Genomic DNA, 21,890 nt, shown 5'->3' with positions numbered 1-21,890 from the left:
AAGTGGGGAGGGGCGGGCTTAAAACCTGGGGAGGAGGAGCCACTAACCCCCAACAGCTGAGACAGCTGAAAATAAGTTAACAAAACACAAAACCCCAGCAAGCTCTTTTTGGGAACCCCTGAGTCCCCACAAAATATATATGTATATAAGTGTCAGAAAGGATAATAATAATAATGTTAAAAAAAATTAGCTGGTTTGGATTGTGCCTTTAACTTGTCCCGTTAACTTGGACTTCGAGACTTATTATGTGAACTGTATGTACAGTAAATCCACCCTATTGTGATTTATATTTTTTTTTTCCGCTCACATTTTGAGAGTACTGTAGTTGTTGTTTGTGCTAAACTGTTTTTCTTTTTTCCATCTATAAAACCAACCATAGTCCTAAAACTTATTCCCAACTTTAACCCTAATCAGAAACCTAAAATAAAAGGTAAACCTGAAACCAAAACTTTTACATGAACTATACCCAAAATATTACTACTGTAAATGAAAACCCTAATGCACCACAACACCTTAACCGAAACCCAATTACAAATTGTAACCCAAAATTAATTCGACCCTATTAAAATGAATTACCCTAATTTTAGTGTCTTCTGTTTTAAGCTTTTTCCAAGTGTAAAGTTAATTCTATTCCTAACCTCAAACAAAAGTCAAACCATAATCCTATTGCTAATTCTATACCAAATTCTTACTCTAGACCGAAATTAAAAATACCACTTTGTGTGCACATTCACATTTCACAGACAGGTCTGCAACCCTGCCATTCCCCATCATCTCTTAGCATACAGTGTGTCCACTGCAGCCAGGGATTCTGGGTAATGTCATGCAAATGAGCACTCACAGTGTGTCACTGTAACAGGGACTTGTCGCCGTTGGAGAGAAACTGCCTCTAAATCCAGCAGTGTGCTGGTTAATTGCACACAGGCAATCAACCAAACTCCACCTGGCTGATTGGGGCTGTTAGGAAAAGCCTGGTCTGAGTAACAGGAAGGAGATTCCTTAGCTCACAAGGGAGCTGACAGAAGGAAAAGGAGGGCTGTGCCCTGAGAGAGAGACACAAGGGGACCAGACCTCTATGCCTGAACCCTCCAGCAGACACCTACCCAGGCAACACTGACCTGAAGGGCCACCTGTGTTAAAGTACCGCTGAGACTTTGGAGTGATAGGTGGGTACGGGGCTTTTCCCCCCAGCCTTGCAGAGAGGGACTGGGAATAAGTTAGCCCTTACACAGGGATAGGTGTTTATTGTTTTGTGTATATTTTTATTTTCTGTATTGTTTAGAGGAACAGGCAATAAAGCCTTATTTTAATTTCACCTTAAAAACGGTCTCCATTGCATACCTCTGCACACATCTCTTACAGGCACCTTTTGCTTCTTGTCCTTTTTAACACGGACCTCTATAAGCTTCTGTCTGCCATATTACACAGCTTTTTCAGACGTGCAGAGAGAGGTTTCTAACCTTGGTTCTAGCACTAAATGAGGGGGGCTCAACTCCAGTCCTCAAGCCCTCCCCCTCCCCCAACTGGTAAGGTTTTGACAATATCCCAACTTCAGCACAGGTGGCTCAATCAGGTCCCTTCTTCTGCAGAAGTGGCTCGATCAGTCCCTGCTACAGCACAAGTGGCTCAGAGGTGCCAATTGAGCTACCTGTGCTGAAGCTGGGATATCCTGAAAACCTGACCTGTTGGTGGGCCTAGAGGACTGGAATTGAGCACCTCTGCTCTAATTCCAAACCCTAACCCTACTCAAAGCCCAACTCTATCTCCGCCCTATTTCTCTTCTCTTTTGCACCAATAGCACCGGGGACATTTGGAGGTTTAGCTGCTTAGGATAAGGTAGCAGGGAAGAAGAGTTTTTTTTGCCAGTGCAAACTCTTGTTGAAAACACAGGGATGTTGCATAATAAAGAGCAATAGCCATTCAACCTTCCCCCCCCTCCCCCCCCCAACTTTCAGTTGAACAAGGTAAATAACCAACTTTACAAAATGATTTAAAAATACTTATAATATTGGTCGGAATTCTGGTTAAAAAAAGGAGGCAATCAGCCACATGCAACACCTTAAATGTGTCACTGCCATTAGTACACATTGGTTTTTATTAGGGATAACCCATTTCAAACACCTCTTCTTTGTGATCTAAAGACCTTGTCAGCTTCCACTGATTTCCTGCCAATCCTATTTATTTAGCGCCTGTCTAGCATCATCACACTAATAAACTTCACTTGAATCTTCCAAATAAAAATCTACATGTTTCTATTAAAATGCCATTTTTCTGGCCCAAAACTCACCAAATTTAAAGCTCCCAGTGTCCTGAAATAAAATCGGGGTGTTTTCAATTAAAAAATTAATAATAATTCTATACTTCTAGGACCACCCTTTGTTTCATATTACTCTCCCTCTTTCCCCTTTGGTCATATGATCGGCTTATTAATTAAACTGTGATAGTGCCAATCAGGGCACTGTCGTACAGAAACTCCTACTGAAGCCAATCTACCCTGTTGCAGTTAAATGAACAACCCACATAGGCTCAAATTCCATTTGCCGTACAGCAGTCGTAGGCGTGCAAACCCGTTCCGCATCATGCAAATGAATGGGGCTAAAAAATCTTCTCCAGCATGGGGAAGTGGCTTCACACCATACTGAATATGGAGCATAATGCCGATAACATTATTAAGGGAAGAAACCAGAGGCACAATATTCCACTTCCGTCTACGTCCCATTTTCATCATTTCTAAATTTACGTCATTCATGATGCACAAATCCATACGAGTTTACTCTTCTTCACCATCATTCTGGCTCTATTGGGAATTGTACATAGATGAAGTGATATTCTATTTAAGTGAATGGAAAATCCGCCCTTCAGGTGTCAACAAAAGCCGCAGCTTTCCCATTATCACAGTTGAGTCGCCATTCACAAGGCAGCATATAAATGATTTGTTGACAAGGCAATGGGCAAGGCTATTATTATTAACGGAACAATAGCACTTACCCCCATAACTTTCCCACGCTGCTGAACATCTTCCCACATAGAATGAACGATGTATCGACACATATATTTCCCAGAGCGGCCCTCCTGCTTCATGCGTACGAGACACATCCTAGAAAAAAGCAAATTAATGCGATTCAGAAGCATTTGGAGATCCTGTTATTGCAATGACCCAAGCACGGCCGTTTAAAAAAAAAAAGGGGGGGGGGGGGGACAGGAATTTTAATCCATTTATTTTTTTACATATATATATATACACATTTAACGTCTGTCTTTTTCCCCAGATGTGTTTCGTATTCAAGGAATATGAATGGCTGCATTTACAAACTTTTTCCAGGTGAGCAAAGCATTTACGCACCAAAAGTAAAGCTGGCCCGTTTTAGAACTGGTCAAGTCACAATCCGCGAAGTCTTAAATTGTCCCTAATATCCTGGCAACATTAATGAGAGTTGATGATTTTCGTTGAGACTTTTGATCTTGTTTGTGATCTAGTCTTGCAAATATTTCGCCGGTCCGATAAGGCAGCGACTGTCGCCTACCTCGCAATACATTTGCACAAACATGGACAACACTGCACATCTTGCTTCTCTTTGTTTTAATTAAAAACAGCTTTTTGTACTATTCTGTGTGGTTACTCTTATTAGCCAAGGTCCAGTGATCGATCCCGTCCTTAAGGGCCACCAACAGGTCGTCAGGATATCCCTGCTTCTGCACAGGTGGCTTAGTTGTTGACTGAGCCACTGATAAGGGCCACCAACAGGTCAAGTTTGCGCTGAGGACTGGAGTTGTCCACCCGTGGGACAGACTTAAATGGCCACTGTCTACTGGTTTGCAACAACAAAGTTATTCTCAACCCACTGACATGTCCCAATGCAGTCAAAAAAAAGGTTCAGAAATAGGTCGTTTTGGCAAGGATCCTGAAAAGCATTTTCCTTCCTTTAACCCTTTGGGTTCCCATAGATGTAGCTACTACTTCATGGAGTATGGCACTCTAGGGCCCCCATGACATAGTAGCTACCTCAAAACAAGCCCCCCCCCCTCGAATTTCCAGGAGAGATTCCATCCTGAAGTGGAACGGAGAAAACTCCTCCCCCTCAAGTCATCATTAACAGGGTGGTCATGTGATTGCGAGAGGCGGAGAGCCGGGCAAAGGGTAAAAGTATTATGCACACAGAACATCGAACAAGAATGTAGAAGTGTTCAAACTGTGCTGTAGTGAAGGTGCAAGGTGGTTGACCCATGTGGGTTGTACTGTGCATTTCATGATCACATGACTTGCCTAGTATATGTAGGTGGGTATACTCAAAGTTTACGGAGATATTTGGGTTTGAAATATCTACTAAGGCAATTTGGATTGACAGGCAATTATCTTAAACATCTTATTGTAGTGGTGCGCAAACTGGGGGCCGGGCCGTGATAGAGGTCCCGCGCTCTCCCCCATGGCATTTAAATTAAATGCCGGGGGACCGCGCAAGGCCTCTATAATACACACCTTACCTTCCACCGACGCATTGTCCTGGTAACCTGTCGTCAAATGACACGCAGGGTCACATTACCATAGCGCACGTCATTTGACGCCGGGGTGGAGCGGGGGAGGGGGGACGCGAGGCGCAGAGAGCAGGCAGGGGTACAACCTACCTTATTGTATTCACTTCTACCACTACTGTGAAAGCATGTTCCATCCACAACTAGAGATGGGCACATTTTTGGGGCGGATTGGCCGGTTCCTTTGGTCCACGGATTCCAGTGGATCAATCTCAATAAGAGCGATTCATGTTTTGCGAATTTGTTATTATTACCAATACACTCCACAACCAGTGGTCAGATTTGTAGAATCCAATCCGTGGATTCTTGAGAATCCGCCAACGGATTGCTGAATCTGCTTTGCCTACCACAAGACCATTGTACTCTTATTTAAGATGCTGTGAAACCGTCTTCTCTTTGCTCAGGAAAACGTAAGCTCCATTTGAGAAGAGAACAGCACCTCCAAGAGATTGCGACCTCCTCTGGAAAATAAGCTGAAAGCCCATGTCGTATCCACTGCAGTGCCAGACCCTGTGACGTGGTGACTATGTCATAAGGCATCCACAGAGTTCAACGAACAGTTCAGGTTGCTTGTCTTTTCCTTTAAATTATTTAATAAATTGTGAACTAGGCTTCTCCTAATTTATTAGCAGTTCAGGGACACCTAAATAGTAGCCTACAAAGAAGCCTGGCCCTCAAACCACCCTACGGTATTTAAATCTAGTACTATAGATACCTGGTTATATTTTACAGCATGTTTACGAGTGTATAAAATAGATGTTTCCGGTCTAGTATGTATCGACTGTATATACAGTAGCGTCAGCTTTTATTTGAAGTAATGCCGCCGGCCGGGTGCGTGTGCGCAGCGTGGAGACGCGGCACGTTGCGGCGCACTGTGACGTCACAGTCACGTGCGTGCCCGGCCTCCCCAGCTTCCCCGGGCTTCCCCGACACCCCTGGAGATTAAAGTAAGGTAAGTGGGGGTGCGGGGAAGCAGAGGGGCAGAGCAGGAGCCGGGTTCGGGGTCGGGAAGGGAGGGTAAATTGCGCGCGAAGTGGAGGGGGGGTGCGTGGGGGGAAACGCGGTGGCGCGCAGTTTTGACTGGCGGCAGCCGGAGTAGATCCCAGCATGCCGCCGGCATTACTTCAAATAAAAGCTGCCGCAGCTGTAGTACGGTCGAACACATTCACAGAGCCTCACATAACATTAGCAAATAAGTTGTTATAAAAGCCTTCTCCTGCCTTAAACCTCACTCACTCACTGCCCCACACATCTGGAATGCCCTTCCATTAAATATGCAACTAGCACCCTCGCTATCCACCTTTAAAGCTATAGACCAAACAATTTCCTACGTGGTTTTTTTTTTTTCAACAAAAGTTTTTATTGGGTGTATGGTACAGGCAAAAAAGATTCTAACAACATACTGTTTTCTGAAAATTGAGCCCACCCGGCTCACAGGGGAAACCAACTGACAAACAAGACGAAAGACAACGACAGACGAGGGATGGGGGTGGGGAGGGGGGAAATGGAGGGGGAAATGGAGGGGAAAGCCATACAGAGAGGACCCACCTCCTTATCCTTTATGAAGCTCCTGCCAACTCTATGAAGCCTCCAGCCTCAGGTCCCTAATCCTTGACTCCCTCTCGGAAAGTTTTGAGACCCGGTCAGCCCTACCAGTTATCAACCTACTCAAAGTCAATACCGGCACATCAGAGGAGAATGCATTTTGATCTATCAAAGCAAAATGTTGGCGGCACTCACCCCCGGGATATCTGACTGGGCCAGCCACGGTGACCAGACCTTTAGAAAGTTTGCGCCGGTGTCGTTGACCAGACTCGTCAACTGTTCCATCCGACAAACGTACCAGATTCTGTTCCTAATTTTCGGGATCATGGGTAACTCTGGTTGCTTCCATAATGCTGCAATTTCACACCGCAGGGCTGTTGCAAAATGTGCAATTAATTTGTGCTCCGATCTGCTTAGCCCCCGGGTGCGTCTGCCGAGCAGGAACAACCAGGGGTCCAAGGGGACCTCGAGTCCGAGAATTCTCTGTAGACAATTTTTGACATCTTCCCATAATGGGGCCACTTTGGTGCAACTCCACAGCATATGCAACAAGTCTGCCTGCTCTCCGCATTGTTTAGAACACAATGGGGAGTAACCTTTGACAAACCTTGCCAATCTCATTGGGGTGAGGTACCACCGCATCAGGACCTTATATGCATTCTCCTTTAATGTAGGGCATATAGAGCTTTTTGCCGCTGCCAGTACGATTGTGTCCCAGTCTTCGTCTTCTAATGTCTCCCCTAAATCCAATTCCCATCTAGTCCAGGTAACTGAGTTTAATGTCATCGTCTTTCGTAGGACAGACCACCTCTCTATAGATCCTAGACATAAGTCCTGTGGAGTCTGTTCCTCTTGAACAGAGCTGCTTGAAATTTGTTCGCCTGGGGCGTTTTGGGATTTTGGTGTAGAACGCTCTAATCTGGAGGTATCTAAAAAATTCGGAGTTTGGCATCTCTTTTTCTGATTTAATTTGCTCAAAGGGTTTTATTGAAGTCCTGCCCTCCAGATGAAGGAGTCTTGTGAGGCCCTTTAGTTTCCAAATTGTAAGGTCCCTGCTCAGCAGACCCGGAGCGAAATCAGGGTTCCCCACAAACGGGGTCATTTAGGTTTGCCGCGTCGTGAGGTCGCACCTATATCTGGTAGCCTCCCATACTGCCAATGAATTGTCCATTGCGGATAGCGGTGTCTCTATGGTCTTAAATACCCGTTTTGGTAGCCAAATTAAGTCCTGCAAATCTACAGGGGCACAGCACTGCTTTTCTAATTCAACCCATCGGCGAAGGCTTGGGTGCATGTGCCATTGGATTATTTGGGCCAATTGAGCTGCTCTGAAATACGACAACAAACAAGGTACCGCCAATCCTCCTCTTATAGTTGGTCGAATTAGCGTGCTAGCTTTAATGCATGGTTTTTTATTACCCCATACAAATTTCACCATAGAGGACTGCAGACGGAGGATGTCATCTCTGGCCACTTGTACCGGGAGGGTCTGGAAAAGGTACAAGATTCTCGGTAAAAGGTTAATTTTTAGGCTCTGGATCCTGCCGATCCATGAAATTCCATAGCCCGATCACCTTCTGAGAACCTCCCTCAGAGTCCTTATTAGTCTGGGGTTATTCACCCTGTATAGAGCGCTATAGTCTTTTGTAATTTGAATCCCTAAGTATTTAATAGAGGAGGCTTGCCATTTGAAATTGAAATTTACGTCTATTAATTTTTCTGTGACCGTTGGCAGGTTTATGTTTAAGGCTTCTGACTTTGTATGATTGATTTTGAACCCAGAGATCTTATTAAATTCCCCTAGCAGTCTAAAAACATTCGGCAGAGAGGTAAGGGGCTTTGATAGTGTTAAAATAACATCATCTGCAGACAGGGCCACCTTGTGTGACTGCTCCTGGATCTGTATTCCTGATATGTCTGGACTAAGGCGAATATGTGCCGCCAAGGGCTCAATGCAAAAAAAAAAGGGGGACAGGGGACAACCCTGTCTGGTGCCACTCTTTATCTGGAATTCCTCCGACGGGAAGCCTTGGTACCTAACCTTCGCCGTCGGACCCCGATAAAGAGCTAGAATGGCGCCCAGCATTCTCCCCCCTATTCCAAATTCCCCAAGCGTCTCTCTCAGGTAGGGCCAATCAATCCGATCAAACGCCTTCTCGGCATCCAGACTTAGTGCCATAGACGGAATATTTTTCCTCTTTGCCAAATCAATTATATCTATTATCCGTCGAGTGTTGTCTGCCGCCTGTCTCCCACATATAAACCCCACCTGATAAGGATGGACCAGCTTTGACATACAGTAACCTTGTTAAGGCGGTTAGCCAGTAATTTGGAGAAGATTTTAGTATCCGAATTTATCAATGATATAGGTCTATAGCTTTTGCAATCTGCTGGATCCTTCCATGGTTTATGTACAGTATCACTGAGATGGACGCCTGAAGCATCTGGCTAGGGATGGGGGCACCCGCTAAGAAGGAGTTAAATAGTTTGAGTAAGTGGGAAGCTAATATTTTCCGAAATTTTTTATAGTAAAGGTAGGAGAAGCCATCCGGGCCAGGGGCTTTGGATGGCTTCAATATCTTCATTATCTCCATTAACTCCCCACCTGTGAAGTCTTCCTGCAGCGCTTCCCTTTCCTCTCTGCTTATTCTAGGTAATTGTGCACTCTTCAAAAATATTTTTAGCTGCGCCCGGGTAGTCTCACTCTGGGAGACCTTCGCCCCATCATAAAGGGTCTCGTAATAATTTTTAAATTCTGACACAATTTGTTTGGGGTCAGAAGTGAGGTCACCCTTTTGTGTCCGAATTGTCTGGATGTGGAAATTCTTAACTTTATCGCTAAGTTTATTGGCAAGTAGGGTATCTGTTTTGTTCGCTTTTTAATAGAATTTCCGCTTGGACCAGGACATTTCCTTCTCAGCACGGGAGGCCAATAGTAAATTTAGTTTAGTTTTTGTATCCAGCCAGGCCTTCAGGGTCTGCGCTTGTTTGTTACTTTTATGTAGGGCGGAAAGGTCGGCCAATTCGGAGCATAATTGCATAATCTTATTTTCTTTTTCTCTTTTCCGCCTGCTCCCAAGCCCTGTGAGCTCACCTCGCAGTGTCGCCTTATGGGCCTCCCATAGGGTGGACTGTGAAGTCACACTGCCAACGTTGTCATTAAAGTATTCCCTGATATTATCCCCCACTTTCTGTTCAATTTTGGGGATTTTGATCAATAACTCATTGAGTTTCCAAGTCGCTCATGGTCTGTCCAGCCTGAGGTCAGTGCACCGCAGCTCAACAGGTGCGTGATCTGACCATGAAATATCATGGATTCCAGTATGGGAGATCTGAGAGACCATTCTATTGGACACAAAGATGAAGTCTATCCTGCTGTATCTGTCGTGTGAATGTGAGTAGAAGGTGTACTCTTTTTCCCCCTGGTGCTGCTCTCGCCAAATATCAACTAGGCTGTTGGCCCTCAGTACCTTGGACCATGAGGACCGAACTTTCGATCGAATGTTACTACTAGGTGTACATCTATCTAGTGTTGGGTCTAACGTCTGGTTAAAGTCCCCACCCCCTATTACACAGCCCTGAACCAACTTGCTAAGTATTGAGAAGAATCTCTCTAAGAAGACCCCTGTTTGCTCACTAGGAGCATACACGTTTGCAACCGTGATACTTTGGCCACGAATGTCTCCCACTACAATTAAGAACCTACCATTTTTGTCTTTTTTTTACTAAGTTAACATGCAGCGGTTGTGAATGAGAATAGCCACCCCTCTCTTTTTCTTACTGGCTGTGGCTGAGAACCATGTCTTATATCTACTGTCAATATATTTAGGGGAGCTGGACTTGGAGAAATGAGTCTCCTGAATCAAAATGTTTGGGTCAGATCTTTATAATCACTTAAGGCTACCCAACGTTTCTGGGGGCTGTTGAAGCCCTTCACATTGTGGGACAATATCACAATGTCCTTACCCATTTGTGAAGGTGAAAAGCTGCGCTTGTCCGTGAGCTATCGATCCTGGAGGGCTATTCCGTGAGAGGCCCATTCAGCTTGTCTGATCCATTCCCATCTCCCACTCTCCGACTGCCTGGGGAAAAAAACACTGGGGGACACATAGGGGAAACATTGAGACAATGACGAATATGCACATTAACAACTTTAATAATCAACTGGTGCTTGTCCGGGGTCTGGCCCCCATCAACACCATAGCTGCCCCTTCTGGGCATCCAGCCTGGTCATAGTCCTGGATGGTCTTCCTCCAGCTTCCGATGCCCTTGTCCGCTGGCCCAGTGGGGACTTGCATGAGTCCCTTGGGCCTAAGCCCACTGGTGCTCACGTGGAGACTCATGTCGACGGCGGGAATGGACCCAAACCTCCACCCCCCCACCGCTGAACCTAAAAACTTTTGTAACAAAATAACCACGTCACCTTGACCGAACTTCCCCTCCCCTCTTCCCTCCTTGTGGGGATTCCTTTCTAATTCCCTGTCGGCTATAACTGCAGGGCCCTAGACAGACCTAACTTCTCGACTTCCCAGCCGGGTCACCTCCCTCATCTATCTCCATCACCTTCCCAGATCGCAGCTTGGTCCCCTCACCTCGGGGATCATCTATCTCCTTATTTTGTACACTCCGCTCCACGTTCCCCCTTTCCCCCTTCCCTCCTCCTTCTTTCTACTCCCTCTTCTTCCCTCCCTCCTCATTCTCTTCCCCTCCCTCTTCTATCCCCCCTAACACCCCTCCTTCTGCTTCCCCTCTTTCTCCATGCCCCTTATCTCCTCTTCCTTCCCTACCCCGCTATCCACTCCTCGATACTCACTGTCTCCTTCCTCTTCCACATCCTCCCCCTAATCGCCACCTTCTCCACTCCCCTCTCCTCCATCTTCTGTTTCCCTCCGCCACTTCACGCTCGCCATACCTCACCTCCTCTATTCTCACCCTCCCCTTCCCCACATACTCTTGTCCCTTTCTCCGGTCGTCGTCCCCCTGGTCCTCCCCTTCGGAGCTCTCCTGACCCTCTTCTCCCCCCCCTCTACCTCTTCCTCTTCTTTGTGTCCCCATCCTCCCCTTCCCTATTATCACCCGGGCTCCTCTCTCTGAGCCGCCTTTGTCCCCGTCCGCTGCCTGATCCGTTTCACGTCTCTTGTGCTCGCTCTCGCGAGACTGTCGCTGATGCGGCGCCTCTGCTGACATCATCGAGGGCTGCCTCTCTGCCACCACCAAGATGGCCGCATGGCCACTTCCGGCTATGCACATCCGGTTGGCGCCATTCAGAGACCGGTCGTCCGCGGGGATGGTCGCTTTCCCGCCCGTTCTTCCCGCCACTGGATCTACCTCCTGCGTCTCATGTCATGGTATCTCTGCCCTCCATCGTCGCCATCTTGCCTGTCTGCACTTCCAAAGACTGAGGGAGCGGGAACGCATTCAGCTCAGCCAAACCGTAAGTGTAAGATTGAATATTGTGAGTTCTGTCTTTTTATTGTTTATCGTTTGGTGTTTCTCTGAATTTCTGCAGGCTGATTTTCCTTTATTTTAGCGGGAAGGGCTGTAACAAACTGGGGGAGCTCACGCCTGGGGAAGTCAAGATTTTTTAATAACCCGAAACTTCAGGGAACATCCAACAAGCAACATTTGTAAACAGTCATGAAGTTGCTCCTTTAATCCTCCTCCTGGTCACTCACTCCCCTGTTCTTTCGCTGATTTCCCGTTTTCTGCCACTCCGGTTCTGGTGTTTTTTCTCTGGTTGGGCTGGCGGCCGTTACCTCTTTTGCCCCCACCTTGCGGAGAAAGGCCTCCCCCTCATCCAGCTCCTTGATCGTGATGGCCCTTCTGTTCTTAATAACCAGCAGGCCGAACGTGAAAGTCCATCTGTACCGGATGGCTCGTTCTCTCAGGGCTCTCGTTATCGTTGGAGCTTTCTTCTCTTGGCTAGCGACACTGGAGAGAGGTCCTGGATGAGCTGTAGGATCGCGTCCTCAAACTGGCAGGCCCTGGCAGGCTTGGTCTTTTGAAACACCGCCTCCCGCGTTCTGAAGTAATGTAATGTACATCGCGGGGTTGTTCTGTGGCTAGCGGTCGGCTTCGTAGAGCTCGGTGGCAACGGTCCATCAGCAGCTCTTGTTCCGGTAAGTCAGGAAATAGTGTTGCTAGGCAGCGGGACACAAAGCCCTGGATGTCTGTCGCTGACTCCGGTATCCCCCGCACCCTTATGTTGTTACGACGCTCTCTATTCTCGGCGTCCTCTTGCTGGTCTGCTAGCTCTGCCACTTGCGCTTGAAGTTAGGTCGTTTTCTTGCTTGATTTCTTTACCGCTGCATTTGTGGCCGCCATATTGTCCTCCAGGGTCGCCGTTCTCTCCCCTACGTTTTGGACTTCCTTGCCGGAGCTCCTGTATCTCCGCCTGTAGTAGGGTCTTTAGATCATGATGTAGTCGGTCAAAGTCGCAGCAGCGTACAGGCAGCTGTTCAGGGCCCTCCGCTGGCTCTTCCTCGCGATCGGAGACAGAGCCTCCGTTTAAACTCGGCGCCATTTCTGCCTCGGCGCCTCGGGTGTTAGGTTTATTCAAATATCTCCTCAGATCTCCCGTATTCTTTTTCTTTGTACTCTGCGGAGCCATCCCTGCGGGTTCCCTTTGCTTGGTGAGTAAATTCAGGACGTTTTATTTGCTTTTAACGTGGATATTTTGTTTATTTGCTGACAGTGGGGGACGGAGCTCAGGGCTTATGCTTCCATCCACCTCACCATCGCGCATGCGCCTCTCTGGTAACCCCTTCCTACGTGTTTTTTTTTTAAAAATCAGTTCTGTACGATAAAAAAAAAATGCTACAAGTATTTTCTCAAACGACTCTTAATGACATTTTTAATGTGTTATAATGTAGCAACCATTTACAAAGCCACGCCCCGTTCCTCTTCTGAAACAGGCTCGGGCACAGCCCTTTTTTAGCCCTGCCCTCTGCGCCAATTGTATCTAGTGACTGCCTGGTCACATGATCTTCCCCACAGAGCTTTGCATCTTTGGTCTTCTTCTGCTGCACTGACAGCCCTTTTGTGAACCCGAGCCGACTCTTCGACAATCGATCAGAGAAGAATGGCTCGATCGGCAATTTAGCTAATTACTTATCAGTGTGAATTGTATTGATGCATATATTAGAGGGGAACTTTTCTTTGAAAACGTCAGCTTGGACTGCTGCTTTAAGACGCATCCTAAAACACACCACTTTAATGAAGCATATGAGTAGCTCCGCCGACTGATAGTATACATCTCATATACACGGACCTAGCCCCCTTGCAGACGCACTTACCGTACCAGAACACCATCCTAATGTCTCTGTAAATTCTCCCTACTTATCACTAAGATTGTAATCTCCTTGCTGCAGGGACACCTTGTCCTCGTGGTTACTTATATCTGAAGTGCTTATTCCCATTATGTGTTATATTACTAGGTCACATGTATTCTCTAAGATTCCAATGTAAACATTTTAAAATCTAGTTTGGAGATTACCTTCTTTTGACTTAATGCACATTACATTATAATTAGGCGGGAGCTGTAGAAGGAGTGTGTGAGGAGGAAAACAAATGGAAGGAGACCCGGTTCGTGCACGTGTTCCTGGAGATCCTCCCTGCTGTTTACTGGACCCTGCACACCATCTTAACATCTTACCAGCTGGAACGGAGGCCACGCGAGACCACCCATTCTTTGGAAGGACGCTCTGTGGAGTCTGGAGACATCTCCTCTCTATGCCAATAGTTATTGGCCGCTTCTGAGTTTTTAATCTCTATTTAATTTATTGTTAATAAACAGTGTTACACTATATTTCCCTTCTCTTCCCTATTTTGAGGAATCAAGAGGTCCCCCCCTCTTCCCCCCCTCCACCTGTACCAGAAGATCAGCTATTTGATGTAAGTGTGTTCCCCTTTTTAAAGCTATAAGGTACTCTTATGTATTGAATTACCCCTGATTGTGGTCCCCCATTTCTTCTTTTTTACGTTGCATGTGTCCTGGAATCACGAGTGGAACGACGTGTCAGAGGATCCCCCCCCCCTTTTTATCTGTGACATTATAATTAAATGAACATTTTTGAACATGCTATGGATTACTTTCCTGTTTTACAATTTAGACAACAAAGCAATTTATAGAAGGTATGGTTTTCCCCATTTAAATTTGGAATCCCAATATGACTAGGCTGTCAAAATATATTTTCTTTAACTTGGATTAAATAGATGTCCCTAATCTAAATGCCTCTGGGAACTTTGAGAATTCACCAATAAATGTAAGCAACATGCTATTTTGGAACTACTTGCTCCTTATTACTGAAAAGCATGGTACCTGTACCACGTGTAATATTTTTTACCTTGAAGTTGATACAGTACTATAAAAATTATACCAAGTCGTCAGGTGTCAAAGCTTAATGTCAATGGGATAACCTGTTGTTGCTGGAAACGAAAAGTTAGAAACTGCATCAACATTTCCCATTGACCTCTCTCAGGCTGGAGCATGGGGACTTTCTTGGCAGAATTGAGACATAGGACGACCTCTGGTAAGGTGTGATCGCACTAGTTAACAAAACCCCTCACTCAAACCAAGACAAATACCAAAACACATTTTCTCAAAATTCATAATTAACAATTGAGCAAATGTTTTTATAAGCATACGATTTGTAATGAAAAAGGAGCAAGCCCTATACACTGTACTACGCCAAAAGAATAAATAAATAAATTTAAAAAAAATCAGTTCTGTAGTATGAGAACACTTTGAGGGTCCACACTCTATACTAGTCCTCCCTGGAGACTAGTTTAGACGCTTTCCAGACAATTATCACAACCCCATGTAACTAGCCAAATAGCCAAACCAAGACCAAAGCATGCACTAATACCCTATTGTGGGCTATGTACCTTCTACCATATTGTGCATACTGTGTCTCCCTCTTTTGGTTGGTCTAAACAGCGTCAGGGGCATTACCACTAGCAGTGTGTACCTCAAGTGTTATCTTCATAGCCTGACTATTAGAAAGTACAGGGTTACACATTGGCTCCTTATCATAGGTAGCTACATAGATTGAATAAACCCTTGCATTTGTTGCCCAGGATTATTAAAACATAAAGATAGTGACTGGATAGTGGTCTCACTACGGCCCCCTCCTATATCTATAGGCAGCTATACAAATATAGCACAAGATCCTGAATATCAATCAAGGATCTCCATATGTACTATCAACTTAACTACTTAGAGTTATGTTATTAATGATACAGTCACGTACTGTCTGGTATACATTTTATTTTTAACCCCCCTTTTTTTATTCATTGATTATTAATAAAGTATTTTAACTAAATCATTATACATATAGCAGTGATAGAGTGCTTGCATACTAGGTTTCCTTTTCTTTAGTATACAAGAAGCGGGGGAAGTAGGAAAAATCCTTGCAAATCTCTTTATATGCTGCTTGGAGAATAGGAAAATTCCAGAATAATGGAGAAATGCCATAATTATCCTCATCCACAAGAAAGGAGATCAATAAGACCTCAAAAACTACAGACCAAATCAGCCTACTTCCAATCACTTACAAGATTTTCACAAAGATACTAATTGGCTGCAACATACCCTGGAATTCACCCCGGCCTAGAGAACAAACAGGATTTCGCAGTGGGTACAACACAATGGACCACATCAAAGTCGTAGAAGTGATTTTCCAAAGTAATGAATACAATCTACTGTAGCACTCATTTTAGGATTCATAGATTACACCAAACAAAGCATTTGATGTCTACACCGGAGCGGTTTTAAATGCATTAAGAAACATACATTGATATTATAAGGAACATTTGAGAAGACCACATCATCCATTATACCATTGGTGAGCAAACTGGGGGGGTTGGAGAATTTCTAGGGGAGGCACGCGGTTACAGAACACCCACTTTTAAATTAAATGCCGGGGAAGGCATGAAGCCTCTGTAACTCACTTACCTGCTGCCAGCCGGGTCTTCAGCGATGCGTCGCCATGGCAACGCGCATCAAATGACGCAATGGGGTAACGTGACATGACCGGCAACGTCATTTGACACAGAGCCATTGGGAGAGGGGGGCGCGAACGCTGCGGTTCACGGCAAGGGGGCCGCAGCTCAAGAAGTATGCGCAGCCCTGCATTATACAACAAAAGACTGAAAAGCCCAAAACTACATCCAATGTGACAAAACATATAGTAAATAGTATGTAGTAGGCCAAAGAGTTTAATTAAATGACCCTTACTCATGAAAATATTATTATTGAAGTATTTAACTATATACTATTTACTACAGTATATATTTTGTCACATTGACTGTAGCATTGGACTTTTCTGTCTTTTGTTGTATACATTTGGCCACGCTCAGTAGCCCTCCTTTTGATTTTTTTTATATATTTGGGATACAGCACATTTGGAACAAAACAAGACAATCTTTCACTGCGCCTCAAGAGGAAAGATTTTGAGCAATGTATTCTGACTGTACTCGCGTATGGATATGAAACTTGGACCCTAAATGCAAAGATCATTTACAGTTGCAGACAACCCAAAGTAGTATGGAGAGATGTATGTCGAGAATAATCTGAAGAGACAGAAAAAAGAATGAATGGGTTCGAAAGCAAACCATAGTCCGTGACACCATCACATAGGTGAAGAAATTAAAATGGCTGTGGGTTAGACATATCGCAAAAATAAATTACCGGACAAATATAGTACTCGACTGGATTCCTGTAAGGATCCGTGAGTCTCGCTACCCTCAACACGTTTCCTGCTTACCTCAGCCCACTATCGGGTGCTCCGCTTCCCCCGCGGCGTATCAACTGGGCCATCTACCAGCCACTGTTCTACGGGCGCGTGCGCATCACGCACAAGAATTAATGCAGACTCCTCTGGTCCCGCCTCCAGGTTGCATCCGCGCGGGGGTGTCATCGGCACGCCACATACGCGCTCTCTACACGCACAGGTACCACATCACCAATCCCTGTTCGTAAACTTTCCCACACCTGTCTCCTGCACCTCTTCAGCCAAATCACAGTAGGCGCTCCTGACGCGCCCCCTCTCGCCTTGTCCTCATTGGTCCCAGTATGCCTTATATGCTCAGTCGTTCCACTGGCTCATCAGCTGAGCATAAACCTTCCTACTGTATGTGCAAAGTGTTCACTGCCGTCTTACCTCCACAGTCTTGTTGTGCCTTCAGATCTTTGCTCCTGACCTTAGCTATTCCTCCGGACTCCGATCTTCTGTTCTTCTGACCTCTGCTACCTACGGCGATCCGCACCTCTCCATCACGACCTCAGCAAAGTATCTCGACGATCCGCTCCTCTCCAATACTGACATCGGCAAAGTACCACAACGATCCGCCACTCTACAATCCAGACTACGACTAAGTGCCTCCTACGATCTGCTACTCTCTAACACCGACCTCGGCAAGTATTACAGACCTTTCAGACCTCTCCTACCCCGACCAGGCTACCTCGACCAATCTACACTCCAGACGCGCCAACACGGCTGTGGGTTAGTGTAATATCAAATCCCCACCTCGGCCTCGCGGTCACGTCTTGTTTGTGGTGAGAACTCTGTTACAGTATGCTCAGCCCAACAAACATGGACCCCGCTGAGGTAGGGCAAGTCTTGAGCATGCATCCAGCATGTTTTCCAAAATTGAAAAATACTTTGAACAAAATGGCCATTGCATGGGATTATTGCACCACAATCTTATGTCACTTACTGACTGGGTACAAACCCCTCCTCCTAGTCCTGTCCCTTCTGGGCCTTCTGCTGCAACTATTGCTTCTATGCCTATGTCCTCCTCATCTGAACCCCGACTTCCCACACCGTTATGGTGGCGACCCCCATGGGTGCAGGGGTTTTCTGAATCAATGTTTCATACAGTTCGAACTAATGCTGTCTCGATTCATTTCCCAAAGATCTAAGGTGGCGTACATTATATCGCTAATCACCGATGATGCCCTGGCCTGGGCTTCTCCTATCTGGGAACGAAGATCGGATCTCACTCAGGATATCGGACAATTTACCTGGGAATTCCGAACAGTCTTTGATACGTCTATCACAATGTAACTGCCGCTTCCTCACATTTCTCAGGGAAGTCGATACGTAGCCAGATATGCTTTGGAGTTCCGCACTATTGCCACCGAGACCGGAGTGAATAACGAGGCGTTAGCAGCCACCTTCTGGCAAGGTCTTACGGAGATTTTAAAGGATGAGCTCGCTGCACATGAATGTCCCACCGATCTGGAGGAACTCATCGCAATATGTATTCGCATTGACCAACATCTGCAGGAGAGGAGAACTGAAAGATCCAGTCATCGGCAGCTTATTCTAAAGTTTCCTTCTTCCCATGCCGGTACATCTGAACCTCTTCCGCTAGATATTCCAGAGCCTATGCAACTTGGGGGTAACAAGTTGTCTTCCAGCGAGAAACAGCGTTGACGCAACGCTGGTCTCTGTCTGTATTGTGGCAATCCCGGACATCAGGTACTCTCTTGCCCCCACAAGTCTGGAAACACCAACTCCCAATGAGGTCCAAGGGAATCACATTGGGAACACTTTCTACATCCCCCGTCACAGTATAACTGCTGCCAACCAGGATCTTGCTTCCTGTTACGCTTACCGGTGAGGGCTTCTCACACTTCTGCGCTGGCCATTCTGGATTCCAGGTCGGGACGCAATTTTCTTGACCAAGGCTGCGCCAAGAGGAATAACATCCCCCTCGTTCGCAAGAAATGCCCTGTGGGGTTGGAAGCCATTGATGGTCGACCTCTAAAACCAGCATATATCTCTTTACAGACCGTTCTCTTTCGTCTTCGTACAGGTGAGAACCACACAGAAGAGATCAAGCTGGATGAAAGCCACACCCCTTCGGTGGACGTGATTCTTGGCTTCCCATGGCTGCAACTTCACAATCCACGCATCGATTGGTCTGACAAGGAACCTGTCCTGTGGGCCCCTTCTGTTTCAAGAACTGTGCTGTGCCCATCAAAAGTATTTGTGGGGTTACTGCTCCCAAAGAACACAAGCCCGAGGTCTACACTGAATTTCGCCAATTTTTTCAGCCAGATCTGATACCACTGCATCGTTCTTCCTATTGACTTGCTTCCCGGCTCTGTACCTCCCAGGGGAACTTTTTACCCACTTTCCCTTCCTGAGATTAAAGCTATGAGTATATATGAAAAGGTACAAAAAGGCTTTATTCGAAAATCCTCTTCTCCAGCCGGCGCAGGCTTCTTCTTTGTGAAGAAAAAGGACGGGTCGCTACAGCCATGTATTGATTACAGAGGCCTTTACAAGATCACCATCAAAAAACGTTATCCCTTACCACTGATTTTGGAACTCTTCGATCGCCTCCAAGGAGTCAACATCTTGACTAAACTGGACCTCCGCCCGGTTTACAATTTGGTAAGGATCCGCCAAGGTGACGAATGGAAAACGGCTTTCAATACCCGTGATGGCCACTATGAATTCTTTGTCATGCCCTTCGATCTCTGTAATGCCCCTGCCATCTTCCAAGGCTTCGTTAATTAAATCTTCAGAGATCTGCTCAATTTGTCATCTATCTGGATGATAGAAAAGATCATTATAAGTCCTCACATGAGCATGTCAACCATGTCAAACAGGTACATGTCAAACCCTTTGTTCGCCAAGCTGGAAAAGTGCCAGTTCCACCAAACTTCAACAGCGTACCTAGGATACATAATTTCCAATACAGGTCTCACCATGGATCCTGCGACCGCTTCCCATCCCGGACCGTCCATGGACACACTGGTCCATGGACTTCATAGTCAACCTGCCAGTATCTAAAGGGATGAACACCATCTTAGTTGTGCTAGACCGCTTTTCCAAGCAGTCTCACTTTATCCGTTAAACGGTCTAACCAACTCTCCCAAATGGGCAGACATCTTAATCAAAGAAATCTTTCGCCACCATGGGGTACCATTGGCCGTAGTCTCTGATAGAGGTACACAGTTCATATCCAAGTTATGGTGCTCCTGCCAGCAACTAAGAATAGCGTTACATTTTTCTTCGGGTTATCATCCCCAAACCAACGGTCAGGCTGAGCGAACCAACCATTCTCTGGAGCAATACACCCAGTGATTCATCTCGGACACTCAGGACGACTGGTCTGGTCTGCTTCACTGGGCAGAGTTCGCGCATAACAATTTACGTAATAAATCCACCATGGAAACGCTCTTTTTCATGAATGATGGGTTTCACCCATCACTACACCCACTTCCGGAAGTGGACCAGCAGACAACAGAATTCTTAGTCTTCCAAATTTGTGGAAAGGGATCCAGAACCTCAAAAAGGCAACTACAAGACAAAAGGCCCATACAGACCGTCACCGAAGAAGGATCCAAGAGTTCAACCCAGGAGACAGGGTGTGGTTGTCCTCTAAGAATGTGAGGCTCAAGATCCCTATGCTGAAACTGGCATTAAGGTACATCGGACCATATACCATCTCTGAAAAAGTAAACCCAGTGGCATACCAGCTACGCCTTCCTCCTTCTATGAAGATCCCCTCTGTTATTCATGTGTCCCTGCTGAAACCAGCTGTTCAGGATCCTCGCTTTCCTGATCCCTCGTCTAAGGCTCCTGTTCTCATACACGGCCAACAAGAGTACGAGGAGCCTACCTTGGACTACAGGATTTCAAGGGGATCAGTCCAGTATATTGTGCACTGGGTGGGTTTCGAACCTGAGGAACGATCCTGGATTCCTCACCACCGTCTTCACGCTTCAAGGCTTGTTCACATCTTCCATGCCAAGTACCCTCACAAGCCGTTCCTGAGAAGTCCGGAGGTTGCTCCTGAAGGAGGGGGTACTGTAAGGATCCATGAGTCTCGCTACCCTCGGCGCGCTTCCTGCTTACCTCAGCCCACTATCAGGTGCGGCTCGTCACCTGGACCATCTACCAGCCGCCAGTCTACGGGCACATCACGCGCGAGAATTAATGCAGACTCCTCTGGTCCTGCCCCAGGCTGCGTCCGCGCGGGGACGTCATCGGCGCCCCACGTACACGCGCTCTAAAGGCGCAGGTACCACATCACCAATCCCCGTCTGTAAACCTTCCCACACCTGTCTCCTGCACCACTTCAGCCAATCACAGTAGGTGCTCGTGGCGCGCCCCCTCTCGCCTTGTCCTCATTGGTCCCACTATGCCTTATATGCTCAGCCATTCCACTGTTTCATCAGCTGATCATAAACCTTCCTACTGTACATGTGAAGTGTTCAATATTGTCTTGCCTCCACAGTCTTGTCGTGCTTCCTGATCTTTGCTACTGACCTTAGCTATTCCTCCGGACTCCGTTCTCCTGTCATCGGCTACCTATGACGATCCGCACCTCTCCATCCCGACCTCGGCAAAGAACCTCGACGATCCGCTCCTATCCAATACTGACCTTGACAAAGTACCATGACGATCTGCCTCTCTCCTATCCAGACCACGGCTAAGTTTCTCTTACGATCCGCTACTCTCCAACTCCGACCTCGGCTAGTATTACTGACCTTTCAGACCTCTCCTACCCCGACCCAGCTACCTCGACCAATCTACACTCCAGAGACGCCCCTGCAGCTGTGGGTTAGTGTAATATCAAATTCCCACCTCGGCCTCGCAGTCACGCCTTGTTTGTGGTGAGCACTCCGTTACAATTCCAAGGGAAATTGAAAGACCAAGATGTCGACCAAAAGTAAGATTGGATGATTAAATCAGAACATTTTCTTATATGTAAATATCTATACCTCTAAATGGGCGTTACATAAAGAAGAAAGGCTTGCAACGGCCAGACCTGCAATATCATTGGCGATGCCT

The 21,890-nt window shown here is 46.3% G+C and overlaps 1 protein-coding gene across 3 annotated transcripts in view; it reads right to left on the bottom strand.

The window, feature by feature from the left end:
- Window positions 1-21,890, bottom strand: part of UQCC1 (ubiquinol-cytochrome c reductase complex assembly factor 1) — a 353,269-nt gene that overhangs the window by 228,235 nt on the left and 103,144 nt on the right. For all 3 annotated transcript variants that reach the window (XM_075572585.1, XM_075572586.1, XM_075572584.1), the window contains one exon: window positions 2,989-3,097. In XM_075572585.1, coding sequence (XP_075428700.1) covers window positions 2,989-3,097 — 109 coding nt within the window. The remainder of the gene's footprint in view (window positions 1-2,988; window positions 3,098-21,890) is intronic.

Source organism: Ascaphus truei, chromosome 15 (genome assembly GCF_040206685.1).
Source record: "Ascaphus truei isolate aAscTru1 chromosome 15, aAscTru1.hap1, whole genome shotgun sequence".
In the NCBI taxonomy this organism is placed as follows: domain Eukaryota; kingdom Metazoa; phylum Chordata; class Amphibia; order Anura; family Ascaphidae; genus Ascaphus; species Ascaphus truei.
This window is presented reverse-complemented; position numbering and strand designations above follow the sequence as displayed.